General features: G+C 41.3%; 1 protein-coding gene across 2 annotated transcripts in view; it reads left to right on the plus strand.

Annotated features, from left to right (window-relative positions):
- Positions 1-18,872, plus strand: part of TNKS (tankyrase) — a 75,455-nt gene that overhangs the window by 38,692 nt on the left and 17,891 nt on the right. For both annotated transcript variants that reach the window (XM_035140373.3, XM_035140372.3), the window contains 9 exons: positions 199-320; positions 3,527-3,618; positions 3,716-3,794; positions 8,555-8,726; positions 11,113-11,192; positions 11,776-11,921; positions 13,354-13,519; positions 18,097-18,316; positions 18,513-18,622. In XM_035140373.3, the coding sequence (XP_034996264.2) occupies positions 199-320; positions 3,527-3,618; positions 3,716-3,794; positions 8,555-8,726; positions 11,113-11,192; positions 11,776-11,921; positions 13,354-13,519; positions 18,097-18,316; positions 18,513-18,622 (1,187 nt within the window). The remainder of the gene's footprint in view (positions 1-198; positions 321-3,526; positions 3,619-3,715; positions 3,795-8,554; positions 8,727-11,112; positions 11,193-11,775; positions 11,922-13,353; positions 13,520-18,096; positions 18,317-18,512; positions 18,623-18,872) is intronic.

Below are 18,872 nucleotides of genomic sequence, written 5' to 3' on the forward strand. Positions count from 1 at the left end.
ATTGAAATAGAAACCCCCCTTTACCTCTCAGCCCAAGAATGTTGTTTTGTCTTCACAAGCTTCACTTGAGAGAACGCAGTAGGACAGTTCTTAGTGAACTATGTGGAATTATAGTGTCCCTCTTAACTGTTGTTTGGCTTTTCTGAGCTAATGCTGTACAATTCTGACAGTCATGAATATTGTTTATTTCCCCTGCAGATGAATTCAAAGGACATTCCCTACTACAAGCAGCAAGAGAAGCTGACTTAGCCAAAGTAAAGAAGACACTTGCCTTGGAGGTCATTAATTTCAAGCAGCCACAGTCCCATGAGACAGCACTGGTGAGATCATAGAGTCACTCTGCTTGCTTTAGGCAGCATGTAAGGTTTTGTATACATAATTGTGGCTGAAGTTATCCCATAGTTAAGATCGGCGTTTTCAAGGTAAATCTAGTTCAGCCCATCACATATCTAATGATGCTTGACCTGCCAGTGACTTAATGCTGAGCTAAGGAAGAACCAGTCGTAAGCATCTTCTTTCATGTTTACACCATTTGAGCAGGGATCTGAGAATTCTGCCATTCATAATTAAATGTTTTTCACTTGACTACTCTGCTTTGAAATGAATAGTTTGATCCCTCATTACATGTCAGGGGACCTCCGTACAGGAAGCCTCCGCCTCTCCTGTTGACCAGCACTTCGCCCAGTGAGAGCAGCAGCAGCGGGTCAGGTGGGGAGAATGAGGAAGTTAGTGGGTTGGAGGAGTCAGGGCTCGGCTATGCTAGAGAGCCATTGCAACGCCCTGACCAACAGGTGGAGGGGAACAGGCAGCCGTTTCCGGCGCCACCAAACGTAAGATCAGGAGGAGGCGTTTCGGGGTGCCCAAATTCTTATGCTGGGCACGTAACAGGAAATGTCCACTCCCGGATTCTGTGAGTGACTGAGAGGTCATGTTTTCTGCTATCTCTGCACTGTAAATACTATGCACAATAAAACTCTTAAAGACAGAGAGGACTTGGGCGTCTTTACTCAAGAGTAGCCGCAACAGCACCATTACAGTACATCATGTATTTTTGCAGCTGTAATTGCTTCAGCAGCTTTCAAAATCTGCTAGAGTAAAAAAAAAAAAGGGTTGCGTATCTGTGGGCATGATGGCACAAGCTGTAGCCTGTGCTGTGAGAGGCAAGGGAGGCAAGCAAACCAACTAATTTAGCTCCTCCCTTTATCCTCCCAGCTGCCACCAAGTGGATAACCTGCCTGCCTCCACTAAACAGCCCTTAATGTCTGGAATTTATTTAGTGGCCCAGCAAACTTTCTATATCAAGTAGTGTGGTAAGGCAATTAGTGTGGGGCAAACAACAAAGCCTCTGACATGTTTAACCCAAATTTAGATTTTATAAAAGATTTTGTAAGGCGGCAATGTAAAAAATAATCGTGACGGTCTTTATTCAACAGTAATGATTTAAAACAGTTTGAACAAAGCAGATAAAATGAAAATAAATAGGAAAACAAGTTCATCTAAACCTAGTCCAGATTGTTTCCCTACCAAGTTGATACTTTTATCAGGCAGTGTCCATCTCTCTTATTCAGGATCTTCTGTTCCTGGAATCTGGATGCGTAGCTGTCCTTTAGCTTCCTTCTTTTGAGTCTAGCTCTTTCCTATTTCACCAGCACTGTTCTCACTCTTTCTAAACTCCATTTGCCAGCTTTACTTACATGCATTATTTCAGGTGACCAGTCAGAAGGGCAGTAGAATTCTGCTTGAGATTCTTTTTCATAATTTCATCTGATTCATGTTTAGGTTTCATTTGCACCTCACGTGTTCGCTTCATGCAATGAACTTCTGACCTGCCTGGTTATAGAACAGAGAGCGAAAAGCAGCCATTTTATAACCGAAAAGCAAAAGACAAAATGGTTGAAACAGTTTCATCCTTCCACAGTTGGAAAGACACGACTGTAGAGCGCCAGTTCAAATATATCATAGTACGTCCTCTAACAGCGACTGTGCTGAGGTTAAGGTGAGGGATCATATTGTCCCTCTCACCAGCCCCTCCTCATTGGTGCTCAAATTCCCTTTCCAGTGTTTGCATTAAGGGCTACGTCTGCATCACCAAAGCAGTGTGTGATCTTGTAACCCAGGGGTAAGGAACCTGTAGCCCTCCCGATAAAGTTAGACTTCCACCAGCCACAGCCAGCATGGCCAGTAGTCAGGAATGATGGAGTTGTGGTTTAGTTGCATCTGCATTGCTGCCAAGTATCCCGTTTTTCGCGGGAAACCCCCGTATTTTAAACAGTTTCCTGCTGGCAACCCGGATTGAAAAAAATCCCGTTAATCCCCTGGATTTCCTACCTGCCAGGGGGGCTCCATTTTGGGTCCTAGCGCCGCCCGATTTCCGGTGCCCAGACATGGGTAGTGCAGCACCGGAAGTCGCTTCTAAATTCGGACATGTGTAGAAGCGACTTCCGGTGCTGCTCCACCCATGTATGGGCACTGGAAATCGGGTGGCGCCGTCACCGGAAGTTGCTTCTATGCATGTCCAGACATGCATAGAAGCGACTTCCAGTGCTGCGCCGCTGCTGATCCCGCATTTTTCAGCAGGAGACTTGGCAGCTATGAAAATCTGTAGGGGCACAAGTTCTCCTTCTCCCAGGACCAGCCCGTCCGTGAGACAGCTGCCTCAGGTGGTAGAACTCAAGGTCAATGTCAGAGAAGTGCCTGTGAAGGCTTCCGCGTTCTGATAAGATCTCGCAAGAGCCCCATGAAATCCCCCTGGGCTCTTGCGAGATCTTGCTGGAAGCTGCAGCCACACAACCCCAATAAGTGATGCTTTGGCGGGGGCGCATGACACCTTCCTGTTTTGGCTCAGGTGGCAAAGCGCAGTGGGCCGCCCCTGCCAATCTCTGGGATACATTAGACCTATCCCAGAATATCTTGTGCTTTCTATTATAGCTTTGTACTAAATACATATGAAGTAGGAGCAACAATTCATGTTTTACTCCAGGGAAATGGAAAGCGTTTGATGTCTCCAAATTATTGCATTACACCTCAGCACACACACACACACACCCCAAAAAGCCGTTATAGGTTCTAAGTGCACTTTTTGCATTCGTACTAAGATTTTCACATGAGAACAAGTTCAAAATATGATAGTACAGTATGTGCAATATATTTTATGTATTACCTGGTGTCCACAGAAAGGACACGTGCATATAGAACGATGGACATTGCTGGAGCTCTGCTTGTCAATTTGTTGTGGCGTTTCCTACAGAGGAAGCAAAGCCGTGACTCCATTTAAGTAGCAGATTGCATCTTCGGCACAGGGAATTACTCTGGCACATAAAGGGCTACTTGAACTTAAATCACTTGCATACATTTCTGCTTTGAACCCCTGACCCAGTCCTGCAACCTAAGAAGCAACTTCCTTGTTGTACAGTATTACGATTTATACGGGTTAACTGCAGCCTTCTCATCTTGTATTTCCAGCATGTCCTTCAGTTTTGATTTCCAACCCTTGGCTTAAGTTTTCCCACATTGCCTTTTTTTGCAGCACTGTGCTGTGGCTTCTCTTCACCCCAAACGGAAACAAGTCACTGAGTTGCTGCTTCGGAAAGGAGCAAACGTCAATGAGAAGAATAAAGAGTATGTTTTCTTCTTTTAAAACAGCAACGTTTGTGTTTAGATGAAATGGACACATTCTGAAACTTAAATTTATTTGTATCTTTCTTTTCCAAACTAGTTTCATGACACCTTTGCATTTTGCTGCTGAACGAGCTCACAACGACGTTATGGAAGTTCTTCATAAACATGGAGCAAAGGTAAATATTGGACTATGCCTAATTTTCCACACCCGTGTTCTTGTGTGCTAGTCCTACAGGTATGAAAAAATAGGGAAACATTTACTCTGATAATTTATTTGTGGTTCTGTGGAAATGGTGGAGGTTCAACTCTCTGCTTCTTTTTACACAAACAAATGTAGCTGTTACATTTTCGTTGATTCCAACTTTGATAGTTGGAAGTAATTATTTGCACCCATTTCCTCTCCAGACATCTGAACAGAAGTCTGGGTCTGCTAGCATGAGGTTTTGGAGAAGCTTGTTTGTCATACGTTCTTTGACTTTGTAATCTCTGCTTGATATGATCCTGGTAAAAGTCTGTCTTAGCTTTGAAGAATTTACCGGGATAAAATGTTCTCCTTGTATAATTTCCTGCCAGGCTTTTAAAGATTCAATTTGGATGAGAGCTTTGATATTAGACAGGAAATCATAGGGTGCTTTCACATCTGAAGTCTGCAACTCAGACCATGATAATATTGAGTGTTATGGAATAAGAAGAGCTGCAATATGCCTTTTTTCAGCACACCTGTTAACTATCTCTGCACTGAACCATCACAGCTACATTTCACCCATTTCATTGTTTGGCACTAATGTCCTAGCTGCAGCTGGGCCACAAAACTCATAATCTACCCACCTTTGTCCTGTCTAAATTTACATCTTTTTGTTCCAATCAACCAGTGTATAATCAAATAAAAATGCTAATTCAAATTGCTCCTGATATCCAAAGTGCTTGGGCACATGTAATGTTTACATATTTTTCAAAGATAAAATGTTTTTCAAAGCCTATTGGGCAAATTATTGTCACTGAGGCTCTTTCATTAGCTGTCCTTTTCAAGTTCCTTTTTCCCCTGTTTCTTTAAAACACAGAGGTGCAATTTCATAAATTAATGGATAAATGTTGTTACATATACTTCATTCTTACTTGAGTATAGACTTGTTAGTTTAACTTGTTTTATGTCTTCTTTAAAGTGCAAGTTTCAAGATGGCTTATAAAGTGAGGATTTCATATATGTTGCCAAGGGTCCCCAACCCGTGGTCCATGAAATTTGTTCAATTGGCACGCAGCATGCCTGCATTCATATTGATTTTTAATTGTATTCTATTGCTTCTTTTACTTCTTGAATTTCTGTGGCATTCAGAATATAATACAATATAGGAAATAAAAGAATCCATAAGAATACAAATAAAGATCATACAGCATCTAGCATTGTGCATTACAATTTCTATAACAGGTAAAAAAAAAAACCTTTCAGTGGCCCACCAAGACAATCAGTAATTTCCAAGTGGTTGATGGGCAAGAAAATCCATCGTGAATGGTGAATTATACTTCTGCTTCTGTGTGTTTGGGGTTCTTCAGAGTCTTTTCTGGAAATATGGTGACAGGAGCCATATTTTTGGCTGAGGTATGGTCAGTTTATTATTTGAGAGTATTAAATAGAGAAGTTCAGATAAATAGATCTTGGGTGTAGTTCACAAGTGGTTGCCTTGCTGGCACAGGCAAATGAAGCCTCTAAGGCCCCAGGATACCAAGGCTTCAGGAAGCTGGATAGCCCATAGCTTTGCAGTAAGCACCAGCCTTGCAATAGTAGCAATGGTGGCTCCTATTCTTAAATGGGTATGTCCAGATTTGCAGTTCTTAAGTGCAACATTTGAGGCTTCTTGGCGTCTGTTGTATGGCCTGGATTGAGGGGACCTTGAGTGTGGAGGAGGGGAAGAGAGAGAGTTTGTGGTTTGCATTCAAACCCCCAAACAGTTAAGTACGGTATATCTTCTTCATTTTATCTTATTAGAGAGACATAACGTATATCAACAATTCTTCAATTATGTCAGACAGATGCATTTTAATTTAGGAATCTATTATATAGAATTGCTATTCTCCAGACCTCTGTTTCTATATTTGTTCCAAGCAGGTTTAATAGGATCATAAAATACAGTGATATACAGAATCGTGAATGTGTAGTGTGTTATGTTCCAGAATTTTGAACCAGCTGTTACCTTTTTTTTCTGTGGGGAAACATTTTAGAAAAGAGCCTTTGTGTTCACTGAAATGGCAGAATTGTTTACTCAGGCTGCTAATTAAATGACTTCCCCAAATTGCCATCTAATAAAATTTCAGAAGTGGGGATCCTGTATGCTGATTAAAATAATGTATCTGGCCACTGGGTTACAGGCAAATAAGATTGTTTGAGTAACAGCGTCTTTTGAACCCAATATAGAAGCCTTCACCCACAGCTCCTAACCATACACTTGAGAGAGTAGATGAGAAATGTACCTCCAAATGTTCTACCTTTCCATCCTCTACCTCTAGAAAGTAAGGATTTAGGAAGCACTGAGAATTTGAAACAGGAAGGAAATCAGTAATAAGAGGCCCTGTCAAAATAGTCTTCAGTTGCTGAGCTATTACAGATGATTGGCAGAACATAGGACACAGTTATAGGTGTGAGTGCTGTATTGCCACACTGGAGCAGTAAAAAGTGCTGAAGTAAAAAATAATTGCTCGGTGAACAATGACATCCAACCATTTTGACTTTCAGTAACATTACCCATAGGGAAGGGACTTGGATGTAGTGAAAATAATTCATTCCAATGGCAGACTCTTACTTGATAGACCTGGGCAACATGACTTTGAAAGTGATGTTAGTATTGCTTATTTTAGCAGGTTTAAAACATGTGACTCTCAGGTCTGCGCTGATGTCTGTCTGGTGCAGCTGATAGACCTGTCACTTTGTAAGCTGAAAGAGCTCTTCACAGTCTGCAGAGCAATTCATCACTGCATCAACATAATGTGCACAACAACAATCAATGTGACTGCCACTGTGGTTTTTTTTTTGGGGGGGGGGGTTGGTGTAGCTTTAGCGAGCAGTGTAACTTGTGTATATATCGTTGGGAAACCAGCAGTGGGCTGATGAACGAAGCTTTCATTCCATACCAGGTGAATAGTCGTTTTGGTATGTTAGCCCTCAGCCAGTTCTACTTAGGTCAGTTGGAATGTTGGCGAACTACAGATTTTGAAATTTGCAGGGTGCTGAATTGATATGTTTGAAGGGATTTTTTTGTTTAGGTTGATATAAATTTAATATGGAGGAACCAGATACTTCAGGCAAGAAATGTGGGTCTGTATGGTGAGGGACTTCTGGCCAGGGTCTCTAAGAAGCCACCTCTACCTACACTTGGGGAACTAGGAGCTATCAATTTATACTTCATTTTCCATAAATGAGGTATGCAGTGTGTGCTGGTTAGGACAGACAGTATGGCAGCTAAAATGCATATGTCACACACAGAGAGAGGCAGTTGATCAAAATCACTCCTGAAGGAAGGAAACTATTCTCCTGTTCTCTTATGTAAACACCCACAAGGGCAAAAACATTGGAAAAGGCTAATTTGTAACCTTCATCCAGATCGGCTTGGTTAACCCCAGTGGAGTGAGCCTTAACCCAAAGATATTTGATCAGATCTGATTCAGTTCTGGGGACTGATCATGCGTCTTTTTACCTCTTCTTCCAACAAGAAGTTGTCCAGGTTCAGCTCAAGTTTTCAGGTAGGAGGAGAACCCGTTGCTGCCCTAAAGGCAGATTAGTCATGCAGTTAACTTTGCACTTCCCTGCCATAACCTCTTGTTCCAAGAGTAATCTGAAAAATCAGGTGTAAGTGTTAATTGGCCCAAGATTGCTAGCTATAACACCTCTGATACCATGAGAGATCTTGACAGCTCAAAGGCAGCTTTGCAGGATGTGTCCTTATTCACATGGTTGGGATGATGTCAAATGGTTCATAATGGCTGTTGGATTTCTGACCCGGAATGCACTGCAATGTCACATTCTTGTGCTTGTTACCCCCCCCCCCCCTGAGAAATTCTGAATTTTCCTGTGAAGTTCTGCTCTTTTCAAGGGGAGCAGGGTAGCCAGACCCACCCTTAGTGAATGTGCTCATACATACGGAGGTCCATATATTGTAGCCTGAAGTGTATGCCTGGAGAGGAGAGTCAGTTATGTACAGGGATCCCCTTTCTGGCCCTGTGCTTAAGTTCCCTTGATATCTGGGCAAATTGTTCATCCTAAGTGGTAGGAGAGCTGGGAGTTGGGTTGTGTGTGTTGTTTGAAGAATATTTAGCAACTCTGGTTAGTGTTTTGCTACATATGAGTACTATGCTATGCTTTGATCTGCTCTTCAGTTTCCCCCCTTTTCTTAGCCAGACAGGTTCTTCTCTCAGATTGATTATTTTGACTACAGGGGAGAGTCCTTCCTGTAGGCACAAAAATGGAGACTCGTCTGTCAGAGCAAAACCCTGTTTAAATACTAGCTGCCCCCTGTCTCTCCCAAAACACATTTCACATATAAATCCAGCATTTATGTTTCCATTTGTTACAGTAACTGGATATTATTTAATTTGTCAGCAGAATTGGAAAGCATGCATTTATATTGCAGTTAAATAAATGTGTGTTTATTGTACATTTAAATTTATGGTAGCCTTTTTTTTTTTTACCTTGGTAACAATTTCAGTTAATCACTTACTTCATATGAAATAAACGTGCCTTCAAAGTAATGTGGAAGAACTTAATTGATCCTTTATTGTCCTGCTGTGTTACTGTTTAAACACAACAGGAGGGGTAATGAAATTAGTGTTTTATAGTCTTGATTAACTTTTTCCCTTCCACCCACAGATTGTGAGGTAAGGTAGATTGCAAAGCATTTATAAGCTCTATCTGGGTTAAGCATATATATATATATCTTTCCCCCCTCAGATGAATGCACTAGACACACTTGGACAAACTGCGTTGCATAGGGCTGCTATGGCAGGTCACCTGCAGACATGTCGCCTCCTGCTGAATTATGGTTCTGACCCCTCCATCATCTCCTTACAAGGTTTTACAGCAGCGCAGATGGGCAACGAAGCAGTGCAGCAGATATTGAATGGTAGGTGTTAACTCAGACGATAATGATAACCAATGATGTGCATTTGTAATTTGCAGGAAAGGCTGATTGGTTCTTATTTTAATTAAAATAAAATTGCTTTGCAAATGAGGCTCAAGGCAGCGACTGAAAAGGATAAACAAAATGACACACTGAAAGAACACTGAAACAATGTGACTCTATTTACAATGACTGTTAAAAAGTCACTGTAAACAAGCTCTGCATGAGCTAATTTCAGACCTGGGAACTCTTTCCAATGTTTAATTATGCCAATTCTCTTCATACTTTAGTCACCCCCTCCCTCTCCCCCTCCCCTCCTCCTGCCTCCCAGACTCTTTTTTATGATTTCCTTTTACTGAGCTTGTTTTGAATCTTTTACATGCATCTTGTACCTACTTGCCCTTGGGGTAGGCAAATGGGAAACTTTCCAGTTACCGTAGTTAACTCATTAGGTGGATTTTTGAGAGCTGCTTTTGATGTTCCAAAGCTAAGGTGATTCTAAGACCACAGTTCATATGGAACTGGGATTATTTAACAGCTGGAAATATGAATAGCCAATCTTGGGATTGTAGCTTTTATAACAACAAAGAATCTTCATATGCACTGTTCTGGCTGGGGGATCAGAGAGAGGAATGGTAAATGCAGCAACCTGTCCAGCTGTTCAGATCAGGACATAAATGCTTTAAAATCATAGCTTCTAATAATAAAAGCTGCAGCTCCACTTGAATGCTTTATAATTCTTTTCAGAGAAACATATCCCTTCAAGAAAATAAGTATGTTATTAAAAAAATGTCCAGTTTACTACACCAAAAGCCAATTAGCCCTTTTTATCCATATATTTAAAATTCCAGCCAGCACAATATTTTGTGCAATGTCCACAATCATGCATTCATACTTAAGATCACGAAGTGGAACGTCCTTCCCTCTTCCCTCCCCTTCATCCCCCTGAAATCTGTGGAAGGGGAATGTTTATGTGCCAGTAGTGTCTAGCCTGCCAGAAGACATTCACTATTAGATTTCTTGGGTTGTTTTGTTTTGATTATGTCTTTTGTGTTTTTCTATCTTGTATATTTATTATGTGAACCGTTCTGAGATCTATGTATTAGGGTGGTATACAGAACAAACAAACAGACATTTCCCTTTGTCACGTCCATGAAATTGGTATTAGTTACGCGACCTTCACCAGCAGATGCCATGATGGGTTGCAACAATTTGAAATTCAATATCAAAATCAGTGAACACGTTAGACATTATAAAGTTCTTTACTATTGCTAATTCTTACAGCTCCATAAGATCAGCTTTGCTGGATCAGACCATGGGCCCATCTGGTTGAGCATCCTGTTTTCACAGTGGCCAACTAGATGCCTGCAAGAAGCCCTCAGGTGGTCTTGAGCACAACTGTGCTCTGCCAGTAGCTGGGAAGCATAAGCGAGGCATGGAGAGTGCATGAACTCAACAGTACTTAGCATAATTTGTTGCTGCTGCTATTTTGTTAATGTTTTTAACATTATAAATGCCGTATTGATTGGTTATTCATACAATATTATGCTGTAATTGTGATGTTCAGCTTCTTTTTTAGTTTCTGTTTTGTTAATAGTGTTCTTAATATTATAATTGTTTTATTGATGAACTGTTGATGATTTGTGGATTATTTTATATATTTTATGCTGTTATTTGCAGTGTTCTGTTCTGTTATTGTTAAGTACAGTGGTACCTCGCAAGACAAAAATAATTTGTTCCGCGGTTCGTGCCATCTTACGAAATTTTCGTCTTGTGGAAACAAACGGCAGACGGCAAAAAAAGCGGCCAAAAAAATAATAATCGTTTTGCGAGACACGGCCATAGAAAGCTTCGTCTTGCGAGGCAACAAAGAATCGCTAGACACTTTCGCCTAGCGAGTTTTTCGTTGCGCAAGGCATTCGTCTTGCGAGGTACCACTGTATTGTTTGTAAGCCGCTTTGAGATTCATTTGAATGAAAAGCAACATAGAAATCCAATCCATCAGTCAGTCATTGCTCACTTTCTCCCCCCCTAAGCTAGAAATACTCAAATGTTATAACCTTTCCTCATTGGAGAGTTGCTCCAGCCCCATGGTATGCCCCAGTAAGTTCCTCATATGGGGACTGCAGCTGACATGTAATTATGGTCCATTGAACTCATGGGGAAGGTGGGATTTATAGAATTGTAAAGTTGGAATGTACCTTGGGGGGTCATTTCGTGCAACCCCCTGCAATGCCCAATGTGGGGTTTGACTCTGAGATCAAGAGTCTCATGCTCTACCAACTGAACTGGGAACGTCCTGGTTTGTACATAGTTCATATTTTTGCTTAAAAGTTGTTTCTATAAATTCAACCTGTTTATAATTTATTTATTTTTGTCTCTTGTGTAGAGAGCACTCCTGTACATACATCTGATGTGGATTACAGACTGTTGGAAGCCTCTAAAGCTGGAGACTTGGAAACTGTGAAGGTAGGTTGGAGCAAATAACATCCCGTGTGTTCCTGTATATTACTGTCACTGATTGTGCGATCTGCCTAAAAAGATAGGAGGAAGTATTTGGCACCATCAAAATCAGCCCTACCTTTTGTGCATGATGATTCCATTTTGGGTGCATTATAATGCGCGGCTTGCTGGTGGGCAGGTGCGTTTGTCTGCTTTAGAATCAGTGGGATTAAATTGATCACAATTGCAAATAGAGCACAGTAAGACAATTATGACTCAGACCAGCTTGGATGTCACGATGAACTATGGCTTATTGTGAGTAGACTTAAAAAATCCTGTCTTACTCAAAAATATTTTGAATTGGTATTCTTTAATGCAAGAGAGTCACTTCATGGTTTAAAATTTAAATAAGCAATTCAAGAATTTGCATCTCTAAGGCAGGACATGGCAATAGCCACTGAGGCGAAAAAAAAGAAAAGAAGAAAAAGCAGCAGCAGCAATGAAGCCGCCTCCTTATTTTTACACTTTTGAGAATGTGGTAACTGCTTGAAAAGGTCTCTTTCACGAGTTCCTTTATGGCTGTTTTTCCTTTTCAATTTTCATTTCACAGCAACTTTGCAGTCCTCAGAATGTGAACTGCAGGGATTTGGAGGGGCGCCATTCAACCCCATTGCACTTCGCTGCAGGTTATAACCGAGTGTCAGTCGTGGAGTACTTGCTTCATCATGGAGCGGATGTGCATGCAAAGGATAAAGGGTAATCTGGGATTCAATTTACGGTTTTGTGTGTGAATAGAATAGCTTCTTGCTTTCCAAGTGCTTTTGCTTCTGTGCTTTTCAGTACCTTATTCTTCAGCTGTATGGCCGCAGTCCAAAGGTTCTATTTGTATGCTCCGGTTTTGCAGCCAACAAAGGCAAACTCTTGATTAAATTTCAAACTGTTGGCCCCATCCACTACTGCCAGATGCTGGTTTTTTTTTTGGGGGGGGGAAGAAGATTGCTGCTTCTGGATCTCATGAGGAAAAGGGGTTGGGTTTCGTCAATGTTCTGATGATACCTGACTCCAAAATCCGGGGCAACTACATGTAAATATTAAAAGAGCAAGAGAGGCAAAATAGATTTCCTGCAGTCCACTCCTAAACTGCTGAGGAGCAATCCACCATAGCAATCGGAGGAGTTACAGTCCAGATGTGGCTCACCATCTCAGTGTGGAATAGGTCTAAGATGGAATGCAGGCAGGAGATTTTCTGTGCAATGTGTGTTGGAAGCCTGGGTGGTTTCCCGCAGAAAAAACTCTTATTAGAAATATCAAGAGTGCAGAATGCTGCATAAAGAGCATTAATTGCCAATTGTCCTTTTTAATACCAGGAGTGGGACCTGATCCTCCAATGGTTGCTATTTTCATGTAGTATAACCAGGTGCAGATTGTTGTGTAAGAAGCTACTCGGTGGCAATACTCTGTAAATACTTCCAGGTAGTGGCCTTAATAAATCATTCACCATATAGAACAGCTCCAACACTGGTTGATGCATTGGGTTAAAAAAATACCCCTCTTTGTTGCCATCATGACCATGGTGATATATATGCAGTGGCTATCACAAATATTCACTGTTTCTAGTCTTATCCCTTTGGAGCAGTCGCTAGAACATGTTACTAAACGTATAAGGACGCGGGTGATGCTGTGGTCTAAACCACCGAGCCTGTTGGGCTTGCTGATCGGAAAGTTGAATCCACATGACGGAATGAGCTCCCATTGCTCTATCCCAGCTTCTGCCAACCTTGCAGTTCAAAAGCACAGCAGTGCAAGTAGATAAATAGGTACCGCTACAGCAGGAAGCTAAAAGGGGTTTCCGTGCACTCTGGTTTCCGTCACAGTGTCCCGTTGCGCCAGAAGCTGTTTAGTCATGTGACCTAGAAAGCTGTCTGTGGACAAATGCCAGCCCCCTCGGCCTGAAAAGCGAGATGAGTGATGTACCACAGTTGCCTTTGACTGGACTTAACCGGCCAGGGGTCATTTACCTATTTTACCTTTACCTTTTTAAGGTTTGAAGGTCCATCATTTGTCAGAGACAGTTAATGTCATCATTTGGAAAATAAGAACGCTGATTTATCTTGAAGGATAACTACAACTTTTACTTACTTCTAGATCCTGACATATTAAAAACTGACATGTTTCTTTCTTTGATTAGTGGCTTAGTGCCCCTCCACAATGCTTGCTCATATGGACACTATGAAGTGGCAGAGTTATTGGTGAGACACGGGGCATCTGTCAACGTCGCAGATCTGTGGAAGTTCACACCACTACATGAAGCAGCAGCAAAGGGAAAATATGAAATATGCAAGCTCCTTTTAAAAGTATGCAACTTACAATTTCTTTAGACTTTTGAAGATGTGAGAAAGAGTTGAGTAACAGCAGGGCTTTATGTGTTAAGAAATGGGGATCAGCTTCAACATCCAGCCTGACGATGAGTTCTAGAGAACATGCTTACCGGTTGTGACATTTTGTCTGTTCTAATAAAATTTCAAAATCCAACTGGATATTGAAATTCTCCGACTATTGAATTTTCTTCTACAAAAGAGCTGTCATCTAATGGAACCTTTGGCACATGGTACCGAATGCAACGTTTTTGAGCTAGACTATTGTTCAGTTGGTAGAGCATGAGTCTCTTAATCTGAGGGTTGTGGGTTCAAGCCACACGTTGGGGAAAGATTCCTGCATTGTAGGGGGTAGGGCTGGGTGAAATCAGCTTTGCAACATCGCAGTGTGTCGCCAGCCAAACATCGTGGTTTGGCGATATACTGTGGCCTTGAAAAAACAAGATGCATTGGCCTCTGCCCACGAGACACCTGGTGAAACTGACTCAGCTCTCACCTTGAAAGATGACCAGTGGTCAGGGGTGATGGGAATTGTAGTCCCGAAACATCTGGAGGGCAGAGTTTGGCTACGCCTGCACTGAGTGAAACCAACATCATGGTCTGCTCCTCATACCGCTCCTGGGCGATATATTGATAATATCAGCCAGGCCTAGCAGGGGGTTGGACTAGATGACCCTTGTGGTCCCTTCCAACTCTAGGATTTTATGATTTCACGATTCTATGAAAATCAGATCAGAAACAATAATAAAAATAAAAATTACATAATTAATTCAATTGTATTTTTACTTATAGGTTAGACATGGTACTTTTCTTCAGATTTACAGGCTGCCCCCCCATTTATGTGGGGGTTATGTTCCAAGGCCCTGTGCGCATTGATGAAATCGCACATAATTGAAACCCATTGAGAAAGCCTGCAAACCTGGTCCGCCACCATTCCACTCATTCATGTTTCAGTGGCATCTTCTGGGTAACCTCTGGGTTCAGCGCAATGCGTGTATACACAGTCGCAGGCACATGGGGCTGCCTGTATAGTATCTCTGCAAACTGGCATACATTTGCAAATAAAATCAGCAGTTTGTATCAGCAGCAGGCCATGGAAAAATCTGAACTCATAATTCCTGGTTTCTAATTCATTGAATGTTAGCTGCAATAATTAGGACAAATTGTTAGAAGTAAATCTGTTGAGGTCGGAGAGGCAGCACATTAAATTTCTAAATGTAGTATTTATGTTTATGCTCTTAACAGAAGTACTGTAGTTCCTTCTACAGCTTAGTTGTAGTATTTTTCTCCCTTTCTTCCCCCTTCCCTCTCCTTTATCAGTTAAGGTCATGTATCACTCAAATTGCCACCATTGTGAAAACAATTTGAGTCCTTTACTGGTGTTTCATATGTTTGACTCTAGACTTAAAAATGAAATTGCTCTTTATGTCTACAGAAAGATATGCATTGCATCAAAGCCTTCCCTCCAGAGTCCATAAAATGTTAGAATTTCCTTTTGGTAAAGTTAACGCCACAACTTTGGCTCCACTGTGTTTAAGTGAGCATGTGCAAGTCCACCATTTTGCTTCAAATGTTTCCAATATAAGCACCACTTTTCTCCCCCTTGTCTCTTGTGGGGAGCCATTTGAAGCTTGTCCAAGCATTTTTAAAATGTTCAGAGGATAGACTCTCTATTTGCTGGATTTTCTGCCTTGAGTGTTAAGAAGATTGGAACAATTGTTTAATCCAGATCACCATTTTGATTCCAGCAGTTGTCATCCATATTATTCTGGGGAGCTTAAAAGAGGGCACTAATACCCCTAAAAGAGGGCACTAATACCCCTTCTATAGTTTCTTTCCCAGCAAAGAATGGGATGTCACCGACCCTGCACCAGTTATACAGTATTGCTAGCTTGCTAACCAGGTGAATGGGTTCTACATATTTCTGTTATCCCCACAGCTTGTGGAAGTGCAGACTTAGGTGCTTCTAATGATCATCTGTTTGGGGCTATTTTTGCAGGAGGAATCAGCTTAGTGGGGGAGGGAGTGTCCCTTCCTGCATAGCTGTCAACTTTCGGGTTTGAAAATAAGGGATCAGCAGCAGCCTCACCTATCCCAGGGACAGTCTATGGCAGGCACCCCCAAACTGCAGCCCTCCAGATGTTTTGGCCTACAACTCCCATGATCCCTAGCTAACAGGACCAGTGGTCAGGGATGATGGGAATTGTAGTCCAAAACATCTGGAGGACCGAAGTTTGGGGATGCCTGGTCTATGGTATATCTAACAATCCAGGATAGCAGCAGGAAACTACGCTGGAATAAGGGAATTTCCCGCAAAAAAGGGAGGGTTGACAGCTATGCCCTTCCTGGTCCTCCTCCATCAAATTATCAAGATAATTATTTACAATGTGAAGTTGTGCCTGCAGCTGTCAACATCTACTTCTGCACTGTTGTGAAGCAATTTCAGGGCAGGACAGGATTTTCTTTGAAAAAATCACAACACCTGTAGTCAGACTTGTGGCTAACTGATTAAAATTTTTTCATGGGCTTCTCACAGTTTCCATGGTATCAGCATTTCTGTTCTTGGGAAGTCTCTACCCATAAGCCATCCTTCTTTTTGCATTTTTAAAGTCTTCAGGAAGGTACCGTGTTTCTCATATTATAAGACATGTCTTATATTTATTTTTTCCTCAAAAAAACACACTATGGCTTATTTTCAGGGGGTGTCTTATTTTTTTCCTCCTCCTCCTGCCGCGGCCGGCATTGCTAATGCGCCTATCACTATGTCTTATTTTTGGGTATGGCTTATATTCCTTGAATGCTTAAAAATCCTGCTATGGCTTATTTTATGAGTATGTCTTAAAATATGAGAAACAGGGTAGTATGAAAATTATAAAATCTGCTTTTACTACTGGGCATATTTGAGGAGAATTGATAATTTTAAAGAAGCAGCAATCAAAATAATTACAAAAACTTTTCTCTTTCCTCCTTCCTTTTCTTTGAGTTATATGTGGAACAAATCATTTAGTGAAGATACTCATCTTGTAAGGACTCGTAGCATACAGTAATGCTGTTTTCCTAAAATAGTGGGTGATATCCCTGTTTGGGTTGCACCTCCCACTCACTTCAGAAGGCAGGGCTATGTAATTTGCCTTGCGTGAGAGAGAGAGCACCCCTCCCAGTGTTCAGGCATGCCTACTCCTGCAGACAGGCTCAGGTAATGTTTGTACCTTCCGCCATTTTCTATTTATGATTTTATTCTATTTGCCTTGCCTTCCTCCCAGCTAGTCTGACCTGCCCTGAGAAGAGGGATTGGGGGTGTGTGTGTCTTGGCTTGGAGATCTCCCTGAGAGGCAATATAGAAAGACATTGGGGCATCTTAACACCAGAAAGATGATAGACCAGTGCTATTGTTAGACTTGTCCAAAGATCGATTTGAAAGAGCATTATCAAGTTGCTGCTAGAGCAGGCATCCCCAAACTTCGGCCCTCCAGATGTTTTGGACTACAATTCCCATCATCCCTGACCACTGGTCCTGTTAGCTAGGGATCATGGGAGTTGTAGGCCAGAACATCTGGAGGGCCGCAGTTTGGGGATGCCTGTGCTAGAGCTTTGGCTTGTTGTAATCAACTGCTGAGGGGACAAAGTTTTCCCAACTGGACATTTTGCTTGGTTCTTGATGCACACCTTCATTTAGGGGCGATTAGTCACATGCAATGAAGTGTGACTAGAACTGCAGCCAGGACCAGTTCATTTACATCCTAATGAGCTATTTAATCTGGTTAAAAGATGTAAAATAAGTAAGTGGATTAAAGAAGAGAAAGCAGATCTAGTTCTGTTGCAGTGAACACATTTCAAGCTACCAGAATCTCACGGTTTTAAGTACTGCATTTAAAGGAGATTCTCTTCGCTTGTGCTGTGATAAAACACAAGGAAGTGAATGCTTAGATCTTCCAACAAAGGGTATTTGGGTGTTTATAAGGATATGTGTTTGTAAGAGGGAATATTAAGAAGATAAGATTGACAGTAGCAGATTGAGTTTTGGATTTTAAGGTTTTCCTGTGGTACATCTGAAAGAGAGAACGGTGTGTTGGATAATTATTGATTGGAGATTTCACAGAGTTTATGAGCTTCAAGGCAGAATAATGTAATAAGCTCAAACACAGTGCTAATCTTAGGCTTAAGAAACGAATAACAGAATAATTTATTGAGTAGTGAGGGAAAAATGCATCTCTTTATCTTGAATGTGTGGTATATGTTAAAATACGTTTGCCCGCATATTCTCTACTGGCATATACTATTAAATACATTAGGGTCTATTTTAAGTAACACCTGCTGGTATTTATATATTCTTTCTTTTGGTACTGCATTACTTTAATATAGTATTAGAGGGGTATACACTATTAGTTGCACTCTTGAGTAGACCTATTTTGGTTTTACTTCTCTAGAAATATTAAACTCTAAAACAGTATATACTGTTCTGTTTTGGGGTCCTGTGGGGGAGGGTGAAGGAATCGGAATCTTAGCCAGCCCTGCATTTTATTTCTGCTAGTAAACAGTAGAAATGTTGTTTATAGCATGGAGCAGATCCAACAAAAAAGAACAGAGATGGCAACACACCTCTAGACCTCGTGAAGGAGGGGGACACAGATATACAGGACCTGCTGCGAGGTGATGCAGCTTTGCTGGATGCTGCCAAGAAGGGTTGCCTGGCACGAGTTCAGAAATTGTGTTCTCCAGAAAACATCAATTGCCGAGACACCCAGGGACGAAACTCAACTCCGCTGCATCTTGCTGGTAAGTGGTTTGTCAGGCTTGCTTTATCACAGCCACATAATTTATTCACCCAAAAATTGTCTTGGAAACGGTCCCAGCTATTTAAAGAACCATACATGAATGCAGCAGGAAGCGAGAGGTTCTCCGTTAAAAAATACAAGTGATTTTTCTGTTAACTGCTGGATGTTCCGTTGATGCTTTGTTTTTCTCCATAAAGCCGGTTACAATAATTTGGAAGTTGCGGAGTATCTTCTGGAACATGGTGCTGATGTCAATGCTCAAGATAAAGGAGGATTAATTCCACTACATAATGCAGCATCCTATGGGGTAAGCATTATTCATTAATATATAGATTTTCAAGATTCTTGCTCCACCTTTCTGTAGAATAATCAAGGCACTTACAATGCAAGAAACAAAAAACAGCAAATAATAATAACAACAATAAATAATAAAGAAAACAATCTATACCCCAAAGAAGGTGTAGCAGCAATATACTATAAAAGCTTGCTAAAACTGGTACAGGTGTAGAGTATATTGGTAGCTACTAATTACTGCAGTAATTTAATTTAATTTAAGT

This window comes from Zootoca vivipara, chromosome 15, assembly GCF_965207765.1.
Source record: "Zootoca vivipara chromosome 15, rZooViv2.hap1.1, whole genome shotgun sequence".
Taxonomy (NCBI): Eukaryota; Metazoa; Chordata; class Lepidosauria; order Squamata; family Lacertidae; genus Zootoca; species Zootoca vivipara.